This window comes from Eptatretus burgeri, chromosome 4, assembly GCF_056783735.1.
Source record: "Eptatretus burgeri isolate ZD-2024b chromosome 4, Ebu_testis_v1, whole genome shotgun sequence".
NCBI classification, from domain to species: domain Eukaryota; kingdom Metazoa; phylum Chordata; class Myxini; order Myxiniformes; family Myxinidae; genus Eptatretus; species Eptatretus burgeri.
The window spans coordinates 2,557,967-2,580,208 of record NC_140964.1 but is presented as its reverse complement, the minus strand read 5'-3'; the positions used below and the strand labels follow the sequence as shown (position 1 = coordinate 2,580,208).

At 47.3% G+C, this 22,242-nt stretch overlaps 1 protein-coding gene and 1 pseudogene across 4 annotated transcripts in view; both read right to left on the bottom strand.

Annotated features, from left to right (window-relative positions):
* The window catches only part of MLLT10 (MLLT10 histone lysine methyltransferase DOT1L cofactor), a 99,526-nt gene extending 78,737 nt beyond the window's left edge, over nt 1-20,789 (bottom strand). For 3 of the 4 annotated variants that reach the window (XM_085876677.1, XM_085876679.1, XM_085876680.1), the window contains exon 1: nt 20,394-20,788. In XM_085876677.1, the coding sequence (XP_085732803.1) occupies nt 20,394-20,502 (109 nt within the window). In that variant the 5' untranslated portion in view covers nt 20,503-20,788. Of the gene's footprint in view, nt 1-20,393 lie in introns of all 4 variants that reach the window. The other variant, XM_085876678.1, reaches the window with a different exon arrangement.
* Nucleotides 16,010-20,368, bottom strand: LOC147027337 (arrestin domain-containing protein 3-like; annotated as a pseudogene).
* Nucleotides 20,790-22,242: the final 1,453 nt, after the last annotated feature.

Genomic DNA, 22,242 nt, shown 5'->3' with positions numbered 1-22,242 from the left:
GACTTGTATCTGGTCAAAATTGAAAACATTAATTTACCTGTCGTTTTCTTATTACCTACCAAGTTTGATGCAAATCAGAGTCATCAAATGTAACCAACGTTTTTATGTGTGCCCAAATCGTTGGCAGAGTGAGCATCGGAGAGAACGTACATCTGCTGCAGGCAGGCTGATTAATCAATGGACGTGCCATCCCTTGGATGGATGTTAAACTGGGTGTCCCATCGCACACTCACCTATAAGCTCTCTCGCCTGGGTTTGAATCCCGACCCAAGTATAAACTGTCATCCTGGTGTTTCACATGCAGTGTGATTAATCGGTGTGTGTGTGTGTGTGTGTGTGTGTGTGTGTGTGTGTGTGTGTGTGTGTGTGTGTGTGTGTGTGTGTGTGTGTGTGTGTGTGTGTGTGTGTGTGTGTGCGCGCGCGCGCGCGCGCCGTCCCTCAGATGGACGTTAAACTGGACGTACTGTCACACACACATCACCAAGCTGTACAGCTATCGCCAGAACCAGCCAATTCGTGAAAGACTTGGGTCAAACGTCCCTCGCCTGACCCAAACAGAAGGTGGGATTAATGGTGGACGTTAACATAAAGACACTCATTAATCCTACCCAGTTAATCCTCCATACAGAAAAATAAATAAATAAATATTAAAAATCAGACCACACGTCCTGAAACTTACCTGGATCAGGAGCAACAGCCACTCAAACCCCCCTTATAATACCCCAAACCCTGATTTTTTTTTAATGCCATGAACAAACTTTGGTACATCACTCGTGACGACAGTTGTGGTCAAGTTTCATAGAAATTGTGTGTGCAGTTTCGGAGAAGAGCAAATACCTATCTGGGGGGGGGGGGGGGTGGAGGAGGAGTGACCACCTAAATGAGTGCAGATTTTGATGCAGTTGATACACTTTGGTACATCACGGGTTGTGGTCAACATTCACAAAATTGTGTGTAGTTTCGGAGAAGAGAGCAAGTAGCTATCTTGGGACGTGGTCAAAATCCCCAAACCCCCGTAAACCTCCTTAATGAGTGCCCACTCCAACCTAAACCCACCCTCCCTCCGCACCCCAGGTCCACAGCTTCCCCTTTCTTCTTCAATCCCACATCTCTCCCCCATCCCTACCCCAATTCCGCATCCCTCCCCCTCCCTCGCAAGGACCGACACAGATTGATTAGGCTTGGAGCGACATCTTGCCAATATGGAAGCGATTGGAAGGCATTACTCTGGTTTCCAGTTTTTCATGACTTTCGTCTATTCTCGTTTTCAGTTTTACATTATTTCCATTCATTTGTTCTGCATATATATATATATATATATATATATATATATATATATATATATATATATATATATATATATATATATATATATATATATATATGCATCGACTGTGACAGGAGAGGAAGTCAAAAGCCGTGAGTAGAGATTGCCTTGAATACCATAGGAAGAGAGTTTGGTGAGCAGTGAGGGATGCCACACCGTATCGAAAGCTCATGATATGTCTAGGGATATGGCTCTAATCTCATGTATGGCATTAAGGACCTCCATCCATTGTTGGGAAAGCAGAAGCAGCTTTCCTGTCCAGGATAGAGTGACCTGGTCTGAATCCAAATTGATGATCAGAAATCAAGCCATTGGAGAAGAGGAAGGATTTGATGTTGGAAGTGATGATGGATTCCATGACCTTGCTGCTGATTGAGAGAAGGCCGATTGGTCTGTAGTTGCAGGGATCAGTTTTTGCACCATTTTTAAACAGTAATGTTCGCTGATTTCCAAGCAGATGGCAGGTGACCTTGAGCAGAATGGAAGGGTGAATAGAAGAGAAAGAGGGTGAGCAAGAGCCGCACAGCAGGTTTTTAGAACACGAGGCCTGATTCCGTCTGGACCGGATGCAGAATCTGAATCTAGGTTGACAGCAAGCTCTCCATCTTGTCAGGAGAAAAATACACAGAGTCCAGGAACAGCTGGGTGAGACTGGCTCAGGTGGGTACAGAAAGCGATGGGTTTGGGACACAAGATTTAGAAGCAAACCCAGAGTTTAGCATTCAGCCTTCACACGTGCAGTCAGCTGTGCATCTATTTGAGTTAAGAGAAGGGATGAAGAGGGAACATACACTAGAAACAGACTTGATCAGGTGCCACCAGGATCTAGAGGAGGGAGAGAGGTTTGAGAGTTCAGACTTGAGATTAGAAAGATGTTGTTTCCTGGCTCTCCTGAGGATACACACACTTGTTCTGAGCTTTGTGGAAGGAACTGAGATCGCCTGCAGTAGGATTTGCCTTGCACGAGATGAAGGCAAGTTGTTTCAGGACAACTGCCTCACCACAAGCTTCAGTATACCATGGGTGGGAAGAAGGGTAGGACAACTGAAGATGAGATTTGTATAAATCTGTGCATGAGAGAAAGAGCAAGTTTCTTTGGAAAATTCCCAGGATGAGTTGATGTCGGAGGAAGTACAAATGGGAGACCAGTCTAGAGGTTTGATGGGTGCTTGAAGACCCTGCCAGTCGGCCTGAGTGAAATGCCAGACTCGTTGACACTGAGATGGTTTTCTAGTAACGGCCAGAGAGATGCCTACTTTAACAAGCATATGGTCAGATGAACCAATTGGAGCAGGAGAACAGCAGAAATTTTCTGGGAAATTGGTCAAAATCAAATGTAAAAGAAGTGGAGTACCGTTGGCCGAGATCTGGGTCGGGAAGTTGAGATTGTGTCAGTCCCAGTGAGTTGCGGAAGTCCTTTGCTGAAGTGCCATAGCAGGTGAGGGAGGTACCCCCACCCAGACAACTGGCATGATGACAATTGAAGTCACCACATATGAGGAAGAGAGAGTTTGGATGAGTCGACAGAAGTTGGTCCATGTTTTCAGCGAATGAGATGTAAATTGAGTCATCACTGTTTGGTGGACGGTACAACACATAAACATGAGGTGGGAGTGGAGGAGGTATTCCTGGGGGCGTGGAGGAGTGAGGGCAGTACATGGAGAGTGAAGAATAGTTTGTGATAAAGAAAGCAACTCTACCGCCAGGACGAAGCTCAGGTCTGTCATACTCAGGAAGGAGTAACCAGGGAGAGAAAGGAAGGAGTCAGAGACGTCTTGAAGGAGGAAAGTTTTTGTTAAGCAGATTATGTCTAGTTTGTCAGTGGCAACCCACTGACAAATATTTTATATTTTGACAAATTTCCAAATATTTTGACAAATTTCCCTGACAATATCTGCTGCTCTTCCTTCGCTCCAATTGGTTCTTCTGACCACGTCCTTATTAAAGTGGACATCTCTCTGGCTGTTATCAGAGAACCACCTCACCGCCGTCGAGTCTGGCATTTCACTCAAGCCGACTGGCAGGGTCTCCGAGCAGCCATCAAACTTACACACTGGTCTCCTATCACTACTTTCTCAAACATCAACTCATCCTGGGAATTCTTTCAAAGAAACTTGCTCTCCCTCATGCACAGATTTATCCCCTCTCGTGTTCAGTTGTCTTACCCTTCCTCCCGCCCTTGGTTTACTGAAGCTTGTGGCGAGGCAGTTGTCCTGAAACAACTTGCCTTTGCCTCATGGAAAGCAAACCCAACTGAGGGCAATCTCAGTTCTTTCCACAAAGCTCGGAACAAGTGTGTAGCTACCCTCAGGAGAGCCAGAAAACAACATCTTTCTCATCTCAAGTCTGAACTCTCAAACCTCTCTCCCTCCTCAAAATCCTGGTGGCGTTTAATCAAATCTGTTTCTGGTGTATGTTCCCCCTCCATCCCCTCCCTTACCTCAAATGGCCGCACTGCTGATTCCACACGTGATAAAGCTGAATGTCTAAACTCGGTGTTTGCAGCTAAATCTTGTGTCCCAAACCCATCACTATCTCTACCCACTTTACCCAGTCGCACCCAACTGTCCCTGGACTCTGTATCCTTTTCTCCTGACAAGGTGGAGAGCTTGCTTTCAAACCTCAAGTCAGATTCTGCAACCGGTCCAGACGGCATCAGCCCACGTGTCCTCAAAGCCTGCTCTTCTGCTCTTGCTCACCCTCTCTCTGTTCTATTCACCCTTTCATTTTCCCAAGGTCATCTGCCATCTGCTTGGAAATCTGCTAACATCACTGCCCTGCATAAAAAAGGTGCAAAAACAGATCCCTGTAACTATAGACCAATCAGCCTTCTCCCAATCATCAGCAAGGTTATGGAATCCATCATCGCTTCAGACATGAAATCCTTCCTCTTCTCCAATGGCTTGATTTCCAATCATCAATTTGGTTTCAGACCAGGTCACTCTACCCTAGATATGCTGCTACTGCTCTCCCATCAATGGATGGAGGTCCTCAATGCCAGACATGAAATCCGAGCCGTATCCCTGGACATATCACGTGCTTTTGACACAGTCTGGCACCCTGCCCTACTCACCAAACTCTCTGCCCATGGTATTCAAGGCCATCTCCACTCATGGCTCGCAGACTTCCTCTCCTGTCGCAGTCAACGTGTGGCCCTAAATGGAGTTCTTTCATCCCCTCTTCCTGTGCAGGCTGGAGTTCCTCAAGGTAGCGTTCTGGGCCCTGTTGCTTTTCTGGTTTTCATCAATGATCTCTCGGACTCTCTGGAAAATCCTCTATTTCTCTTTGCCGATGACTCAACCCTCTGCCGTACCATCTGTCATCCCTCAGCCCGGCAAGCAGCAGCTTCTTCACTCACTGCAGATCTGGATAAAATCACAAACTGGTCCAACACGTGGAACATGTCTTTCAATCCAGACAAATCTCACACTCTCACTATGTCTCTTCGAAAGGACCGTTTACAAAACCCCCCATCCACTTTCTCAACAATCCTCTGGAAGAAGTCTTTTCTTTCAAGCTTCTGGGTCTCACTATCTGCCATGACCTTTCCTGGGAAAGTCACATTTCCAACCTTGCCTCAAAAGCCAGTCGCCGACTGGGAATCCTCCGTCGTGCAAAGTCCTTCCTCGGCCCTCTTGAGCTCCTGACCACTTACAAAGCTTTTGTCCGTAGCCTGATGGAGTACTGCTCTCCCCTCTGGGCTGGTGCTCCTGCCTCCCACCTTTCTCGACTTCACGCTGTCGAAACCAGGGCTTTTAAGATCATTGGCATCTCCCGCAATGAAGCTGAGTCTTTGGGCCTCTCACTCAATCACCGCAGGTTGGTCGGTGGTCTTTCTGTCTTCTACCGACTCCTCTCCAGCCTTGCCCCCCTGCTCTCTCTGCGATTTGTCCCAACCACATTTCCACAGGGCGCTCAAGGTCCGCCAACATCCCCCTTCTGGTAAAACTACCAAAATCACGAATCACTGCTCATCTTCACTCTTTCATTCCTCTTTTTCCCGCCTTTGGAATAAACTTCCTCACTCTATTCTTTCCCATTCTTCCCTTCAGGCTTTCAAAACAGCTGTTCACCACCACCTCTTATCTTCCCCCATCCAAATCCTCGATCTTTTCTACCCCCGATAATCCACCCAAGCCCACTTCCTTCAATTCTCCTGCTTTCCTTCCTGAAAGTCCCTTTAATGTCCATCTTCCCCTCGCCATGTTCCCCGTCCCATCCCCATCCCTCTCCCTTCCACAGTTCACCTGTGTCTGTTCCCCAATGTTTTGTCCCTTCCACTCCCGCCCCTCTTGTCTCATGCCTCCTTGCTGTGAGTTGTGTGTTAGCTCTCATACGAGCCTCGACCAAGGTATACAAAAAAAAAAAAAAAAAAAAAAAAAAACCCGTATGGAAAGATCTGTCAGGTTATAGCAAAGGCCCCGGATGTTTGAAATCCACACTGTTGAGGAAGAGGGAAGGGAGGAGGCTTTGGGTATAGGGAGTGGAGGGGAGGGGAGGTGCAGGGTAGGACAAGGGAGGAGAGGTGGAGGTAGGGAGAGTTATTGAGCATGGAGGAGATTGCAGAAGAGCTAGGGGAAAGGGTCGGATGGGGAGGAGGACAAATGGCTAGGTGGTGAAGGGGGGGTCGCAGTTGCGAGTAATAAGAGAGGGGTGAAAGGGGAGTAGGAGATTGGAGGAGGTGGAGGAATGAGATGGAGGAGAGAGGGTGTGGGAATGAGGCAGACTTCTGGATGTGGGGGGCAGCTTTGAGAAGGGGGAGATTTGAAGGGAGGGGCGAGGGGGAGAATTGAGGAAGGATGGTGAGGGGAGCTTTTGAGAAAGTTGAGGGGAAGTTTGAAGGGGGAGATCGAGAAGTTTGCGTTGAAGAGGGAGGTGGTGACAGATTTGAGAGGGAGGGGTGAGAGGGGAGATGATGAGAGCAGGCATGGCCATAAGGAATGAGGGAGAAGGGAGGGGTGGGGAGAGGGAAAAGATGGCGGGGTGGAGGTATGGAGTGGAGGGGAGTGGGGGGAGGAATGAGGGAGAAGGGGGGGGTAGGGAGAGGGAAAAGATGACTGGGTTGAGGTATTGAGTGGATGGGACTGGGGGGAGGAATGAAAATTGAGGGGGTGGGAAGACAGGGAGGTGTGATGAGATTTGAGGTGGGAAGGGGGGATTATGGTTTGAGAAGGGGGAGTGAGGGGGGAGATTTGAAGGGGAGAGGCGAGGGGAGAGATTTGACTGAACAACTAAATGAGTAAAATGGTTCTCCGGTAAAACAGAAAATCAGTCAAGGCTGAAGCTACGAGAACGAGCCTCTGAAAACGAACGGGCTGGTACAACGAGCTGACCAGCCAGTTTCCCTGGATGCGCCAGCCAACACAATGACTCACTCACTATCTCTGGCTATCCCTACTTCTAAATTGTTCACTTGGAACACATGAAAGTATTCAACGATTACACCCTCAACCCATTCAGGACAGGTTTACGGACTTGCTTTCACGATTTCCTCTGTAGTACTATGAACGTTCACCCACACCACATCATTTCTCCCCCTCTCCTTTTTCACGTTGGGACGAACATAAGCCCACAGACTTGTCGGATGAGCGAGGGGTCGCCAACAAGCCCCACGTTCTTCTTCTTTCTTTGTCTATCAGCCTTCCCCCATCTCATTCATTGGAGTGGATGAGGTGCCCACGTGTGCAGAAACGTGCGAAAATGACTGACTACATGGGCTGATGTGCTTCGCGGATATGATCTTTCTCTTGTGAACTGTTTGTCTGTAAATAAGTATCCTTTTGATCTTTATAAACTGTTTCCAAACTGCCCGATCATCTTTTCTCTATTGGTTAGACAATAGTGTGCACAGGAAGTTTTGCCCCGTCATTCCGTTATGGTTCATTATTAGCCAACGTCCCACTTAAGCACGAGTCACATTTGCTCTACGGCGAGGATACGGCGGCCGTACCTCCCCCCCCTGAATTGACAGAAACGTGCGGCGGCTGCAGAGTTTCTGAGGTGGCCTCAGGGTGGCCCTTCACCGTATAGCTATCTTTTACAGGCCGTAGGGGTCTCCGTGGAATTAAAGCGTGGAGTTATAACTTTTTTCATTTCTAGGTTGGCCGTAGCAATTCGACAAGCCGTAGCCATGGCGTAGATTTGTTCCACGTCGACCGTACGTAGGGCGCACGGTGGGCTTGCGTTATTCATGCGTTTTCCGTAGGCTCTTATCAATGAAAAATGAATTTTGCCAACTCCCAAAAAATTACGGCGGACGCACTATTTCCAGTCGCCTTAGGGCCCCCCTGCGGTCGCCTTGTGGGCACCTTGAGGCTACCTTGCGTCTGCCTTGAAAATTCTATGGCCGCCGCAGGGACGCCCTCAGGTCACCGTGTGACATCAAATCAAAGACCGTACGGCACCCCCACGTTTTCGGTCTCCACGATTTCTAAATACCCCGTGCGGCTCCCCGAAAAATAAAAACATATGTGACTGCTACATTGTGTGACCGTGGAAATACTGCGGCCGCCCTATAATTGCTAGTGGCCGTAGATTTTTTAGACCCTACGGCCGCTGAGCCAAATGTGCCTGAAGCATTGCAGTCGCCCTCGCCGTTTTTTATCGACAGCAGTGGGGCGTTGAGAGCACGGTTCCCCATCTGGGTGGTTTAATTTGCAGGGAAAGTAAAGCGGAGTTAGATGCTGGAACATGCCTGAATTAAGCGTCTTAGATGGTGTCCATGGTTGCCAAGCAACCCATCATGCCATGGAGTTATCTGTGTATGGTCAGCTTCAGGGTCACTGGCTGGGAAGTGGGTCCGAGTACCCTCCTCATGACCTTGTTCCAAGTTTGTTGAATTTCTGCCCATCTGTTTAGGAGATTGCATGACGGAGAGATAGACAGAAAGACAGATGGACGGACAGACAGAGCCGATTACAACATCCCTCCTGTTTTTTATTTCCAAAAAGCGTGGGGATAACTACATGTTATAAAAGATGCTTTTTCAATTTGCACTTCATTTTACATCCTCATTGAGACTCAGATATACATGCAATATGTTTTGGTCAAAGATGTGACAGGGGGGCATGGCTCATCTTTACAATAGCAAAACAGAGTGCAAATACATATCTGTGATGCAGGCATGATAAGATCGACAAAGCCATGCTGAAAATATAGAAGCAAAATCTCATTGGTAAATTCATCACAACATAACATAATTAAGGAGTAAATATGCCAACTGAAATAGGTGGTGTACAAAGAATACAGCTTTGGGAAATAACAATTGTGTCAAAGGTGATGCATTGGAATAAGTGGTGGGTTTGGTTAAATGTCGTTATAGTCCGGGAGCCAACCGATCAAAATTAAAAAAAAATTGCCCGGTCTGCTATAAAATTTTTGTGTTGATTTTCATAAAGAGACACCCTTTGAGTATATGAAAACCAATGTTGGCAATGGTGAAACTCTTGCGCAACAACACAGTCAACACTTTTGCGAGCCCCCTCTGATAACAAAATGTTGGCAAAAGCGAAGATGTAGGATGGGGGTAGGGGTAATTCATATTGTCCTAAAATCATAACCACTAAACCTATATACACAAATGACCCCTCATATTAAAGAGGAGTTCATTTCCTATATCACAATTGGTGTAGATTTAACCTACCTTCAATTGACAAGGTTATATGTCAAACAACAAAAGATTTATGTAACTCAGAAATGCTTGACTATCAATGGGGTCAGGAACAAGAACATACTTTTACATGCCATGGTTTTAAGGAAGATAAAATTAGAAATGGATTAACACAATATTGTGACATGAAACATCCTCTTCAGAGGAAGAGTCACTCTCTGAAACAACTCCACCACATGAACCTCTCTGACCAAGGCATATGCATGTCACTCAGCAAGGCACAGCAGCCTTTTTGCATGAACATCGTTTCAGACATTTGGATAATTTGCACATGCAAGACACCGTTTTGTCTATGTTTGGCTTGGCTGGCTTAGACATGAGAATTGGGACCAGTTTTCCATTGATAAGGGTTCTGCCAAATGTTGTGGCTGGGGGAAGTGCTCGGTCACTGAGATGTGCACGTCTATACAGAAGCAATTGATACAATGCTCTTAAAACAAGGAAGTAAAACGCATCTTCTGTTGCTGGCAGTGACCTAAGGTCTAATTTTGAAGAGACAAACATATGCTGCCTGAGGGTATCCAAACAGCTGAACCCTTTTTGGCCATGCAGAGCAGTCCAGTATACTCTGGCCTCATCAATGACACATTCTGTTGCTGCCATTTCACTATCTCTTCCAAAATCAACAAGGTGGGGAAGGTTTCCTATCAGTCCCAGAGAAACCTGTGCCGCTCTTCTTTTCACAGGAACACAGGCATCATCCCAACTGACTGGAAGAGGGGCCTTGTTGTCCCTCTCTGGAAAGGGAAGGGTGATCGCCAAGACTGCAAAAACTACCGAGGGGTGACGCTGCTCTCAGTGCCGGGCAAGGTCTTTGCTCGGATAATTCTTGATAGGGTTTGCCACCATCTGCTTGAGCACCAGCGTCCAGAGCAGTCAGGCTTTACACCAAAGAGGTCAACGATTGACCGTATCCTTGCACTTCGTGTCCTCACCGAACGCAGACGAGAGTTTCGGCAGGGGCTGCTTGCAGCCTATGTTGATCTCTGTAAAGCGTTCGATTCAGTGAATCGGGATGTCCTCTGGAGGATTCTTGGTCTTCGTGGGGTGCCACCGAAACTGATCGATCTGATGTCTGAACTCTACTCTGGTACTGAGAGTGCTGTGAAGTGTGGTGGTACCATCTCTGACTTATTTCCAGTTGTTACTGGAGTTCGTCAGGGATGTGTACTTGCCCCCACACTTTTCAGCACTTGTATGGACTGGATTCTAGGGAGGATGTCGGAGAGATCAAGTTGCGGTGCATCGTTTGGCAATGTCAAGATCTCAGACCTTGATTTTGCAGATGATGCAGTCATCTTTGCGGAGACTTTAGACATCCTCTTGGGGGCCCTCGAGGTGCTGAATGAGGAGTCGGAGCCGTTGGGATTACGGATTTCTTGGGTCAAAACTAAGATCCAGGCTTTCGGTGACATCTTGGATGCTGCTGTCCTGTCTGTGTCTGTTTGTGGTGAGGATGTTGAGGTCGTGGAGAGATTCACTTACCTTGGCAGTGATATTCATGTCTCCGCAGGTTGTGAGCCGGAGGTCAATAGACGTCTGGGTCGGGCCTGGGGAGTCATGGATTCACTGGATCATGGGGTGTGGCGCTGCCGGTACCTGTGCGGGAGGACGAAAGTCTGAGTCTTCAGGTCCTTGGTACTTCCAGTCTTGCTCTATGGGTGCGAGACTTGGACTTTGACCAAGGATCTGAGACGGAGACTTAATTCCTTTGGTACCAGGTCTCTTCGGAGAATCCTTGGCTATCGCTGGTCGGATTTTGTGTCCAACGAGCGGTTGCTGAGAGAGACTCGGATGAGATTTGTTACCTGCATAGTCCGTGAGCGTCAGCTGCGGCTGTATGGACATGTGGCTCGTTTTCCTGACGCTGATCCTGCTCACCAGATTCTCTCAGCGAGGGAGTCTCATGAGTGGGAGGCCAGTGGGCCGACCACGTGCCTCATGGTTGCAGCAGGTTGACCATCATCTCAAGGAGATGGGGATGGGCCTGGCATCTGCCTGGGGGATGGCCAGACGGAGGCCCCTGGAGTACCGGCGGAAAGTGGACGCAGCGACGCGCTGTTCTGGCACATGCTCCCATACCTGACCTGACCTCTTCTTTTCCCCTTCTGAATGGGTAGCTCACTGTGTCACATCCACACAACACATATGTGCACAGAAGTGTAGCTGCGACATCAAGAGGATTTTCTGGTACTTCTTGCTCAACACTTCTACCAGCTCATGAATAGGTAGGTATTGATTCTGCCGTTGTATCCAGAGTTCTTGCAATGTGTTCAAGCAGCAGAAGTGATATATACACAGCATAATTATGTCTATCTGTTGCATGCACAACAGCTCGATGGTGATCAAGATATTCCACACAATACGCAAGATGAGCAATAATCCTTGTGTCTGCCTCTTCATGTTCTTCACAAGGTAAGTCCAGAACTGAACTTGATGCTGATGTGATGGAAAGAGTGTGACCTTTGTTTTCCATCATACTACCAAGAATGATGGTCACTCCATCCGGAATAGCTTCAGGACTCTCACAAAGGGAAGTGCCAATGAAGTTCTGAAGATTTCCTTTATTTCTTGGATTCTTCATGAATAAATTCCAGTCCGGAATTTCTAGACTCTTGGATGGTGAGAATTGTCTTGCCTGGTCTGTCTGGTTTCTCCTCTGCTGCTCATCACCCTTCAAAGTATGGCTATCATCAAAATCATACTGATCACCAATGATGTTGACACAGTTGCACATTTCAGGTTTCAACTGCAGGATACACCTGCTTGCGAAGATACAGCTGGGGAAGTTCACCAAATGTTTTCGCACCCATTTTTTGGTATTTATTTACAAATGCCATTGTGTCTACCAGATAAACTGTGTATAGGTCACTCTGTGGTAATGATGGCAGCTGTAAAACAACATCCTGCTCAGCTTCAGCAATTAGCACTGCCACGAAATCAGACTCGTTGCCTTTGCGCATTACAACCCCCTGTGCTAAGCGTGGATCAACCTCAAACAGGGATGATGGATAGTCTGTCCACTCATGGGAAAATGCAATCTGTCTTGTGACTGGGTCGGCATCTCGATAGAAACACAGCACACGTGTAGCTGCAGTCTCATCTTGATAGATCCTGATTAAACTCTGTTTCCTTGATGGGTTTGATTTCTTCTGTGAGGAGAAAGTTACCAGCTTCAGTGGTTCAATCTTAATAGAGACCACCTCTTCTGCTTTCATAATGGCTTCCATGCCCTTAGCTTGAGCATGGACTAAGTCTTTTGAAGCAGCCTTCTCACTAGTTGCTCTATTGAGCAGAACCACTTGGTTGTTCCACTGGAATGGGTTTATCATCTGCTGGCATATCACTTTCTTGATCTCCTCAACATGCATATGTTCTTCTGTTGCCTGCTTCTGTGTTTCTCCATGATGAGTAGATTCCTGTTGGCCTAGATTAGCCATAGACTTTATGTTCTCTGATACAGCTGTGAGAAATGGTGCTGTTTTCACATATTTATCTCGAGCAGCTGGTGCCTGAGATATGCCTTTGAACAGAGATGTCTTCCCTTCATTGTTGTATGTCTGCTCCAGGGCCATGTCACTCCAAACACCATTGAATTTTCCTTTGGAAGAGTGAACTGTGAAGTACCCAACCTGGATCCAGCAAACCTTAACCGAACTGTGTTCAATAGAGTAAGAGGATTTTGGGGGTAGGGGTAACTTTGGTTGACAAAAATGTTAATTTTCTCTTTAAAAATTGATAGAACTCAATCAAATTTGCTGTTTTAATTAGCCATGGATACCATGTTCATATCACATTAAGAGAAATTAGTATTCTAATGCAGCATCTGCCTATGATAAGAAAAGTTCTAAAGGCCATCTTCAAAAAACGTTATTTTTAAGGCATTTTTCACAAAATTATGTACTTTTACGAGGTTTACTTCCACAAAGGCAATTTTTTTTTGTCATTTTACAATGCACTGATTGAATTCTTACATTTAGTTCACATTTATTTTTCATGAATGTGGTTTTTTAATTTTTTTAGAAATTTTATTGACAATTGCTGTTTTATCAAATTTTTCAAATCTTCCTCAAACAAAAACGGCCGCCAAAATTTTTCGCAAGAGCTTATGAATTGCCAGCATTGGTTTTCATGAACTGCAAACATATATCTAAACATCCTGGGGGTGTAAAATTTTATAGCAGAGGCTGTAAGGTCCAACCCTAAAACAGCCTCGTACACAGGTTGGCTCCCGGACTATTATGCTGGTACAAAATTTGAAGTGCATTGAAGTCTTCAGATGTTACTCCCAATAATTGCTTACAAGGACCACGATTCCTCCCAATGAAGGACGGCTAAAAAATGGAGCTTCCCAGAGATCGTATTATCGAGTTTTATTTGGAATATGAAAATGGGAAAGGAGACCAATGAGTGAAACCAAAATGCTTTTCAATAACTTACGTGTTACAGAGCCAGACATTTATCCCATAGATCTCGAGGGAGGTTGAAAGGTCTGAAATCAAACTTACGTCATCGTTCTTGTGAAGCGATCTTTGGGCTGCCAGGATTGCTGACAGGTATGCGTACTTTCCTTTCAGCGGTCTCGCCTGGGTTAAAATCTCAACCCAGCTACAAACTTTCACCATGATGTTGCACGTGTAGGACGATTCATCAATGTGTATGCTGCCCATGGGAAAGAGGTTAAGTCGGAAGACCCATCTGTCAGTACTGGTAGGTGGTGGCGACCATTATAGATCCATGGTGTCCTTCACAAAGAGTCGGTGAGTTATCTCCAGTAACCTGCCTAGATTCTAAAGTCCTGTCACCTTCAGTCAAATAACGTTCCCCGGATGACCCCACTATGAAGTGGGAATAAACGGAGTAATTGAAGACCATAGTACTTGTTAAAAGCAGGTAACCGGTTGTGTTTACCACATCTGGTGGAAATTGTTACGGTCTGTAAAGTTTAAATAAACTTCTCTCAAAAGATGTAAATGTCCAGCGCTTATTTAAGTGTGAATTCCTGTAAAAAACAACAAATAAAACTCATTCACGATAGGTCGAGTATGGAGAAGCTTGACTGCTGGGCCGATGAGCCTACTTTTTTTTTTTTGTATACATTGTTGAGGCTCGTATGAGAGCTAACACACAACACACAGCAAGGGGGGCATGAAACAAGAGGGGCAGGAGTGGGAAGGTCAAAACAGTGGGGAACAGAAACATTAGGAGATCTGTGGAAGGGAGAGGGATGGGACGGGGAACACGGGGAATAAAAGATGGACATTACAGGGAATTTCAGGAAGGAAAGCAGGGAATTTGAAGGAGGTGGGCTTGGGTGGATTATCGGGGGTAGAAAAGATCGAGGATTTGGATGGGGGATGATAAGAGGTGGTGGGGAGCAACTGTTTTGAAGGCCGGAGGGAAGAATGGGATTGAATAGAGTGAGGGAGTTTATTCCAAAGGCGGGTAAAAAAAGAGGAATGAAAGAGTGAAGGTGAGCAGCGATTCGTGATTTAGGTAGTTTTATCAGAAGGGGGTTGTTGGCGGACCTTGAGCGCCCTGCGGAAATGTGGTGGGGGCAAATCGCAGAGAGAGCAAGGGGGGGCGAGGCTGGAGAGGAGACGGTAGAAGACAGAAAGACCACCGACCTGCCTGAGGTGATTGAGTGAGAGGCCCAAAGACTCAGCCTCATCGCGGGAGATGCCAATAATCCGAAATGCCTTGGTTTCCACAGTGTTAAGCCGAGAAAGGTGAGAGGCAGGAGCACCAGCCCAGAGGGGAGAGCAGTACTCCATCAGGCTGCGGACGAAAGCTTTGTATATGGTCAGGAGCTCAGGTGGGCCGAGGAAGGACTTTGCACAACGGAGGATTCCCAGTTGGCTACTGGCTTTGGAGGACAGGTTGGAACTGTGTCTTTCCCAGGAAAGGTCATGGCAGATAGTGAGACCCTGAAGCTTGAAAGAAAGGACTTCTTCCAGAGGATTGTTGAGAAAGTGGATGGGGAAAATTTAAAGAAAAAAAAAATTCAAATCTTTCTATTGCTCAATGAGCATGAACTTTAGAGGGGGGCTTCGCCCCCCCCCCCCCCACTCAGGACTTCCACCAGGGCTCAGTCCAGGTGGTCCCCAGGCCTGCCAACCTTATAGGAGTTAAATCCTATTCCAACAATTAACAAAAACCCTTAGTAGTCGTAGTAGTAGTAAAGCTCGACATTATTGGTGTCGGATAACATCATTGTCGTGGCTTGAACATTTAATGCTGACAATATTGAATATTTATTTACAAAACAACCAGCTGGATTGATCGAGTTCACAATAATGTGGTTGTTTCACACGATCAAGCACGGGTGCAAAGGTAATCTAAAGGGTGTGTGTGTGTGTGTGTGTGTGTGTGTGTGTGTGTGTGTGTGTGTGTGTGTGTGTGTGTGTGTGTGTGTGTGTGTGTGTGTGTGTGTGTGTGTGTGTGTGTGTGTGTTGCTCGAGTCCATGATTATATAGTTTTTCACCAAGTCAATTGTGTATTCGACCTTAACTGACACAATTGCCGAGTAAAACAATGGTTGGGCTAACAAGTGAATTATTCATTTTTTTTTCCAGGAAGTCAAAACTTTGAAACAGTTTCCCCGCAGGACGAGCCACTAAAAAAATTTGTGTGGAGCAATGTAGTCGGTCTTGTGAAGTCATTTTCATAGAAACGGATGCTCACGATACCGGAGGACAGCCCTCACAAGGTACGAGAGACAATGACCAGGGAAAACAGATAACTAACTAGAGGGGGAGCACTCGGGAGAGTGCAAAACCTCCGCCGCCAATACTGCTGGGTCACTCAAGTGAACCTTATATCTTATTCATTAAATATGATGTCAACAGTGCTGACAGTTATAGTTCTTTTCTCGAACATTTTTTTTTTGGGGGGGGGGTGGTTGTAAATCACTTAAAACATGTAGAAATGCAAAAAAAAGAAATCGAAATTTTGTTGAAAAAAAAGTTGCAAAAATTTTTTTTTCTCCAACTTTTTTTTTGGGGGGGGGGGGGTTGGAAATCACTTAAAACATGTAGAAATGCAAAAAAAAATGTTCTCTATTTTTTTTGGGGGGGGGAAGTTTGAGGTACGACGAGACATGAGGAACAGTTTTCGACTTCTGCATTGATGCGCAACATCTGTCCAGGATAATATCTTCTTCGGTTTATCTTCGCACTTAGAGAAACAGGTCCAGACATTTTCCAGATGCCCACAGTCTTCTCACCAGTAGCTGCCACTGATGACTGCAATCCAGGTGTGCTCAAATCTACATGCTGCACAACAAAAAATTGTCGTTGCACACGGTACGTGCGACGTCCTTGGCACTGTAGCTCAACATGCACGTAGTAACTGATATCGCCATATCGACCTCAAAAAGATGAAGCAAGAATCCCCTCTGGAAGCTCAAAGCAAAAAGGCAACTCATGATGACGCAAAACAAGTGTCTCCAGAGGTACTCCTTCTGAACCTCCCAGCAAGCAGGTATCCAATTGAAGGTAGCGCCGTTCCTGTCCTCCCGTGCATCGGACGCACGCCGCTCCATGAGCCGCACCGCGCGCAATCGAAGCGCTCCACTCGCTTTGAGCACCACTCAACCCGACACCAGGTCTCCATCGCTGTAGAGGGGCCGTGAGCCGTTCGCTTGCACGTCGAACACGACGTCCAGCAGGCGAAGCCGATCGTTGGGCACGAATGAGGGCATGCCTGGGACGTGCTGGGAAACGTGCTCGTGCTCGAACCCTCTGCCACGAGCTGCTGCCTTGCTCCGATCCGTAACAATTTTTTGGGGGGGTGGGGGGTTGTAAATCACTTAAAACATGTAGAAATGCAAAAAAAAAATTTTTTTCTCTAACAATTTTTTTGGGGGGGGGGGACCAAATCCAAAATTTAATGGCATGATCCTTGGACCATACCTAACCCCCCCCCCACCAAGTTTCGTCGAAATCCGTCGAGGAGTTTTTCCGTAATACTGTTCACAAACAAACAAACAGAAAGGGGTGAAAACAGTAACCTCCATCCATCTTCGAAGATGGCGGAGGTTAATTATTAAGGAGAGATCATAACTAGTTGGCCCCTGGAAGACCTTGGTGACTGCACTATAACCAGACATCAGCTGCATCCACTCACAACACGTTATGCAATCAATGGTAGCTTGATTAAAGTGAGCTCGAGTGGTTGGAAAGTAAACAATTCCCATCAGTAGTGAAAACACATCATTAATGAATGACAAGAACTTTCCCTTGAAATGTACAAAGAGAGTGGGCATTGTGGGATAGAAACAAATGTACATGATAACCTGTTAACATGGGGTGTTTGGGGAACCCCAAAAAGCCAATTAAAAAGTTAATTTATTTAACTCCTCTCATTAATTATACTCGTTCATCATGGATGGAAATTCCTTGTTGGAGGAGTGAATGAAAACCCAAACTGTGAACTTCAGCTTATTTACACATTTTACTGAAAACGAAATAAAGGCGGAACAAGGCAAAACTTTGGAAACTACAAACACGACGGATTTCATTCTGATCGACATTAACTTCTTTTAAAACGAACAAACTGTGATCACAGCACCAAGTACAGTCAACGAAATGGAGCATCATTACAGGTCAATGAACTTTCTCCCTAAAGGTGTTCGCAAACCTGGTCAGGTAACACCAAACTAAAAGGTGTTGCCAGACCTGGTTAGGTATCCACAAACCAAAGGTGTTACCAGACCTGGTTGGGTATCCACAAACTAAAGGTGTTACCAGAGCTGGTTAGGTATCCACAAACAAAAGGTGTTCCCAAACCTGGTTCGGTCTCCCCAAACCTGGTTCGGTCTCCCCAAACCTGGTTCGGTCTCCACAAACTAAAGGTGTTCCCAGACCTGGTTAGGTATCCCCAAACTAAAGGTGTTCCCAGACCTGGTTAGGTATCCCCAAACCAAAGGTGTTACCAGACCTGGTTGGGTATCCACAAACTAAAGGTGTTACCAGAGCTGGTTAGGTATCCACAAACAAAAGGTGTTCCCAAACCTGGTTCGGTCTCCCCAAACCTGGTTCGGTATCCCCAAAATAAAGGTTGCCCCAAACCCAGTTCGGTCTCCCAAACTAAAAGTCTTCCCAAACCTGGTTCGGTCTCCCCAAAATAAAGGTGTTCCCAAACCTGGTTCAGTCTCCACAAACTAAAGGTGTTCCCAGACCTGGTTAGGTATCCCCAAACTAAAGGTGTTCCCAGACCTGGTTAGGTATCCACAAACAAAAGGTGTTTCCAGACCTGGTTAGGTATCCACAAACAAAAGGTGTTTCCAGACCTGGTTAGGTATCCACAAACTAAAGGTGTTCCCAAACCTGGTTCGGTCTCCCCAAAATAAAGGTGTTCCTCAACCTGGTTCGGTCTCCCCAAACCTGGTTCGGTATCCCCAAAATAAAGGTCGCCCCAAAACTAAAGGTCTTCCCAAACCTGGTTAGGTATCCCCAAACTAAAGGTGTTCCCAACCCTGGTTCAGTCTCCACAAACTAAAGGTGTTCCCAGACCTGGTTAGGTATCCCCAAACTAAAGGTGTTCCCAGACCTGGTTAGGTATCCACAAACCAAAGGTGTTACCAGACCTGGTTAGGTATCCACAAACTAAAGGTGTTACCAGACCTGGTTAGGTATCCACAAACTAAAGGTGTTCCCAAACCTGGTTCGGTCTCCCAAAACTAAAGGTGTTCCCAAACCTGGTTCGGTCTCCCCAAAATAAAGGTGTTCCTCAACCTGGTTCGGTCTCCCCAAAATAAAGGTCGCCCCAAACCCAGTTCGGTCTCCCAAAACTAAAGGTCTTCCCAAACCTGGTTCGGTCTCCCCAAAATAAAGGTGTTCCCAAACCTGGTTCAGTCTCCACAAACTAAAGGTGTTCCCAGACCTGGTTAGGTATCCCCAAACTAAAGGTGTTCCCAGACCTGGTTAGGTATCCACAAACCAAAGGTGTTACCAGACCTGGTTAGGTATCCACAAACTAAAGGTGTTCCCAAACCTGGTTCGGTCTCCCAAAACTAAAGGTGTTCCCAAACCTGGTTCGGTCTCCCCAAACCTGGTTCGGTCTCCCTAAAATAAAGGTGTTCCTCAACCTGGTTCGGTCTCCCCAAAATAAAGGTGTTCCTCAACCTGGTTCGGTCTCCCTAAACCTGGTTCGGTCTCCCCAAACCTGGTTCGGTATCCCCAAAATAAAGGTCGCCCCAAGCCCAGTTCGGTTTCCCCAAACCTGGTTCGGTCTCCCAAAACTAAAGGTGTTCCCAAACCTGGTTCGGTCTCCACAAACTAAAGGTGTTCTCAAACCTGGTTAGGTATCCCCAAAATAAAGGTATTCCCAGACCTGGTTAGGTATCCCCAAACTAAAGGTGTTCCCAAACCTGGTAAGGTATCCCCAAACTAAAGGTGTTCCCAAACTGAAGGTGTTCCTAGACCTGGTTAGGTATCCCCAAACTAAACGTGTTCCCAAACCTGGTTAGCTATCCCCAAACTAAACGTGTTCCCAAACCTGGTTAGGTATCCCCAAACTAAACGTGTTCCCAAACCTGGTTAGCTATCCCCAAACTAAACGTGTTCCCAAACCTGGTTAGGTATCCCCAAACTAAACGTGTTCCCAAACCTGGTTCGGTATCCCCAAACTAAACGTGTTCCCAAACCTGGTTCGGTATCCCCAAACTAAAGGTCTCCCTAAAATAAAGGTATTCCCAGACCTGGTTAGTTATCCCCAAAATAAAGGTATTCCCAGACCTGATTCGGTATCCCCAAACTAAAGGTGTTCCCACACCTGGTAAGGTATCTCCAAAATAAAGGTGTTCCCAAACTAAAGGTGTTCCCAGACCTGGTTAGGTATCCCCAAACTAAAGGTGTTCCCAAACCTGGTTAGGTATCCCCAAACTAAAGGTGTTCCCAAACCTGGTTAGGTATCCCCAAACTAAAGGTGTTCCCAGACCTGGTTAGGTATCCCCAAACTAAAGGTGTTCCCAGACCTGGTTAGGTATCCCCAAACTAAAGGTGTTCCCAGACCTGGTTAGGTATCCCCAAACTAAAAGGTGCTCCCAGACCTGGTTAGGTATCCCCAAACTAAAGGTGTTCCCAGACCTGGTTAGGTATCCCCAAACTAAAGGTGTTCCCAGGTGCGGTCACATGAAGATGTTTTCCATTTATCGCATGGCAGGCATCAATGTCGGCTGTTACAATGTGCTCACGTTCGGTGAGCCAAACAATTCCCGTCCGCCCCGCACAAGTCACAGACACACAAATTAAGCGAAAGCACTTTGACGTCACAATCGAACGGGTAGTCCGTCTGGTGGACGCGGAACAATGTGTACCGAGAATGGTCCGCCCTGGTGTACAGACAGACCCGCCATGCTGGTGATATTTACGGTGTGGTGGACGAGGAACTCACCCTGGTGCACCGCCACGCTACATCCGTGACCATCGCAATAAACAAGAGGGTTCTCGGCCCATCCACGCTCGTCGGAACACACGCAGCATCCACCAACCATCTCCTTCATGGTTCTGCGAGCCGTAGCCAGGGGCACAGGCCCGGTCCAGGGCAAGGCCTGAGCGAGGCCCTGCTCCGGGCCCAGCCTCGGCTCGGCTCGCCTCACCGACCTCACTCAGAATCCACGGCGAATCCCATGATTGAGGGGCTTCACGGAGGCCGAAAACAGCCGCCGATGAGGTTGTGAACTCGCTGCACGAACGCGTGGAGCGTGCGTGGGCCTACTCTAGTCGAGGCCGTTCACAACGCGACCCGGAAGTGTGCGAAGAGCGTCGAGCATGCTGGGAGTTTGGCAGCGGTCCCCACGTGGCGCGGTGAATGACGTCGGCTGGAGATTCTGAATAATTATCCAGTCACGTGATCCGGAAAAACATGGAGCAACTCGTGATGCAAACAGTTTTCATCGTCATGTTCTGTTCCCGAAATAACGGTAACCGTATGTACACACTGCCACAAGATAGCGCGCAAGGTTCAATACTGACATCGTGCCTCCAACGTGACAGGTCGGACAGGTAGGACAGGAAGGACAGGTGAGACAGGTTTCGCCTGAGTGTGAATTAATGACAAGTCATACCTGTTGCCCAAACCAACTCAAAACACCGACGATGAATGAATCATAAACGGCAGGTAAAGATGAAATGATTGAAAATTTGGACCATGAAGACGAGCGGGGACTCCGCTTACATTGGTTGGTCCGTTTGCATGAAAAATACCAGCACGATGACGTCATGTTTCTGTGATTAAGAAATCAGCTCGGGATATCCGTTTATTTTATAACATCCAATCTCGATCAAGGGGGGTGCAGGGAGTCGGGGTGGGTGGGAATGTAGGGGGTGTGGGTGGGAATGTAGGGAGTGTGGGTGGGAATGTTGGGAGTCAGGGTGGGTGGGAATGAAGGGAGTCTGGGTGGGTGGGAATGAAGGGAGTGTGGGTGGGAATGTTGGGAGTCAGGGTGGGTGGGAATGAAGGGAGTCTGGGTGGGTGGGAATGAAGGGAGTCTGGGTGGGTGGGAATGTCGGCAGTCTGGGTGGGTGGAAATTTCGGGAGTCGGGGTGGGAATGTAGGGGGTCTGGGTGGGTGGGAATGTAGGGAGTCGGGGTGGGAGGGAATGTAGGGAGTCGGGGTGGGAGGGAATGTAGGGAGTCTGGGTCGGTGGGAATGTAGGGAGTCGGGGTGGAAATGTAGGGGGTCTGGGTGGGTGAGAATGTTGGGAGTTTGGGTGGGTGGGAATGTGGGGTGTCGGGGTGGGAATGTAAGGGGTCTGGGTAGGTGGGAATTTCGGGGGTCTGGGTGGGTGGGAATGTAGGGAGTCAGGGTGGGATTGTCAGGAGTCTGGGTGGGTGGGAATGTCGGGAGTCTGGGTGGAAATGTAGGGGTCTGGGTGGGTGAGAATGTAGGGAGTTTGGGTGGGTGGGAATGTGGGGAGTCAGGGTGGGAATGTAGGGAATCTGGGTGGGTGGGAATTGGGGTGGGAATGTAGGGAGTGTGTGTTTGTTGGAATGTAGGGAGTCAGGGTGGGAATGTAGGGAGTCGGGGTGGGAATATAGGGAGTCGGGGTGGGAATATAGGGAGTCTGTGTGGGTGGGAATGTAGGGAGACTGTGTGGGTAGGAATGTTGGGAGTCTGTGTGGGTGGGAATGTAGGGAGTCTGTGTGGGTGGGAATGTAGGGGGTCTGGGTGGGTGGGAATGTAGGGAGTCTGGTTCGGTGGGAATGTAGGGAGTTTGGGTGGGTGAGAATGTAGGGAGTCT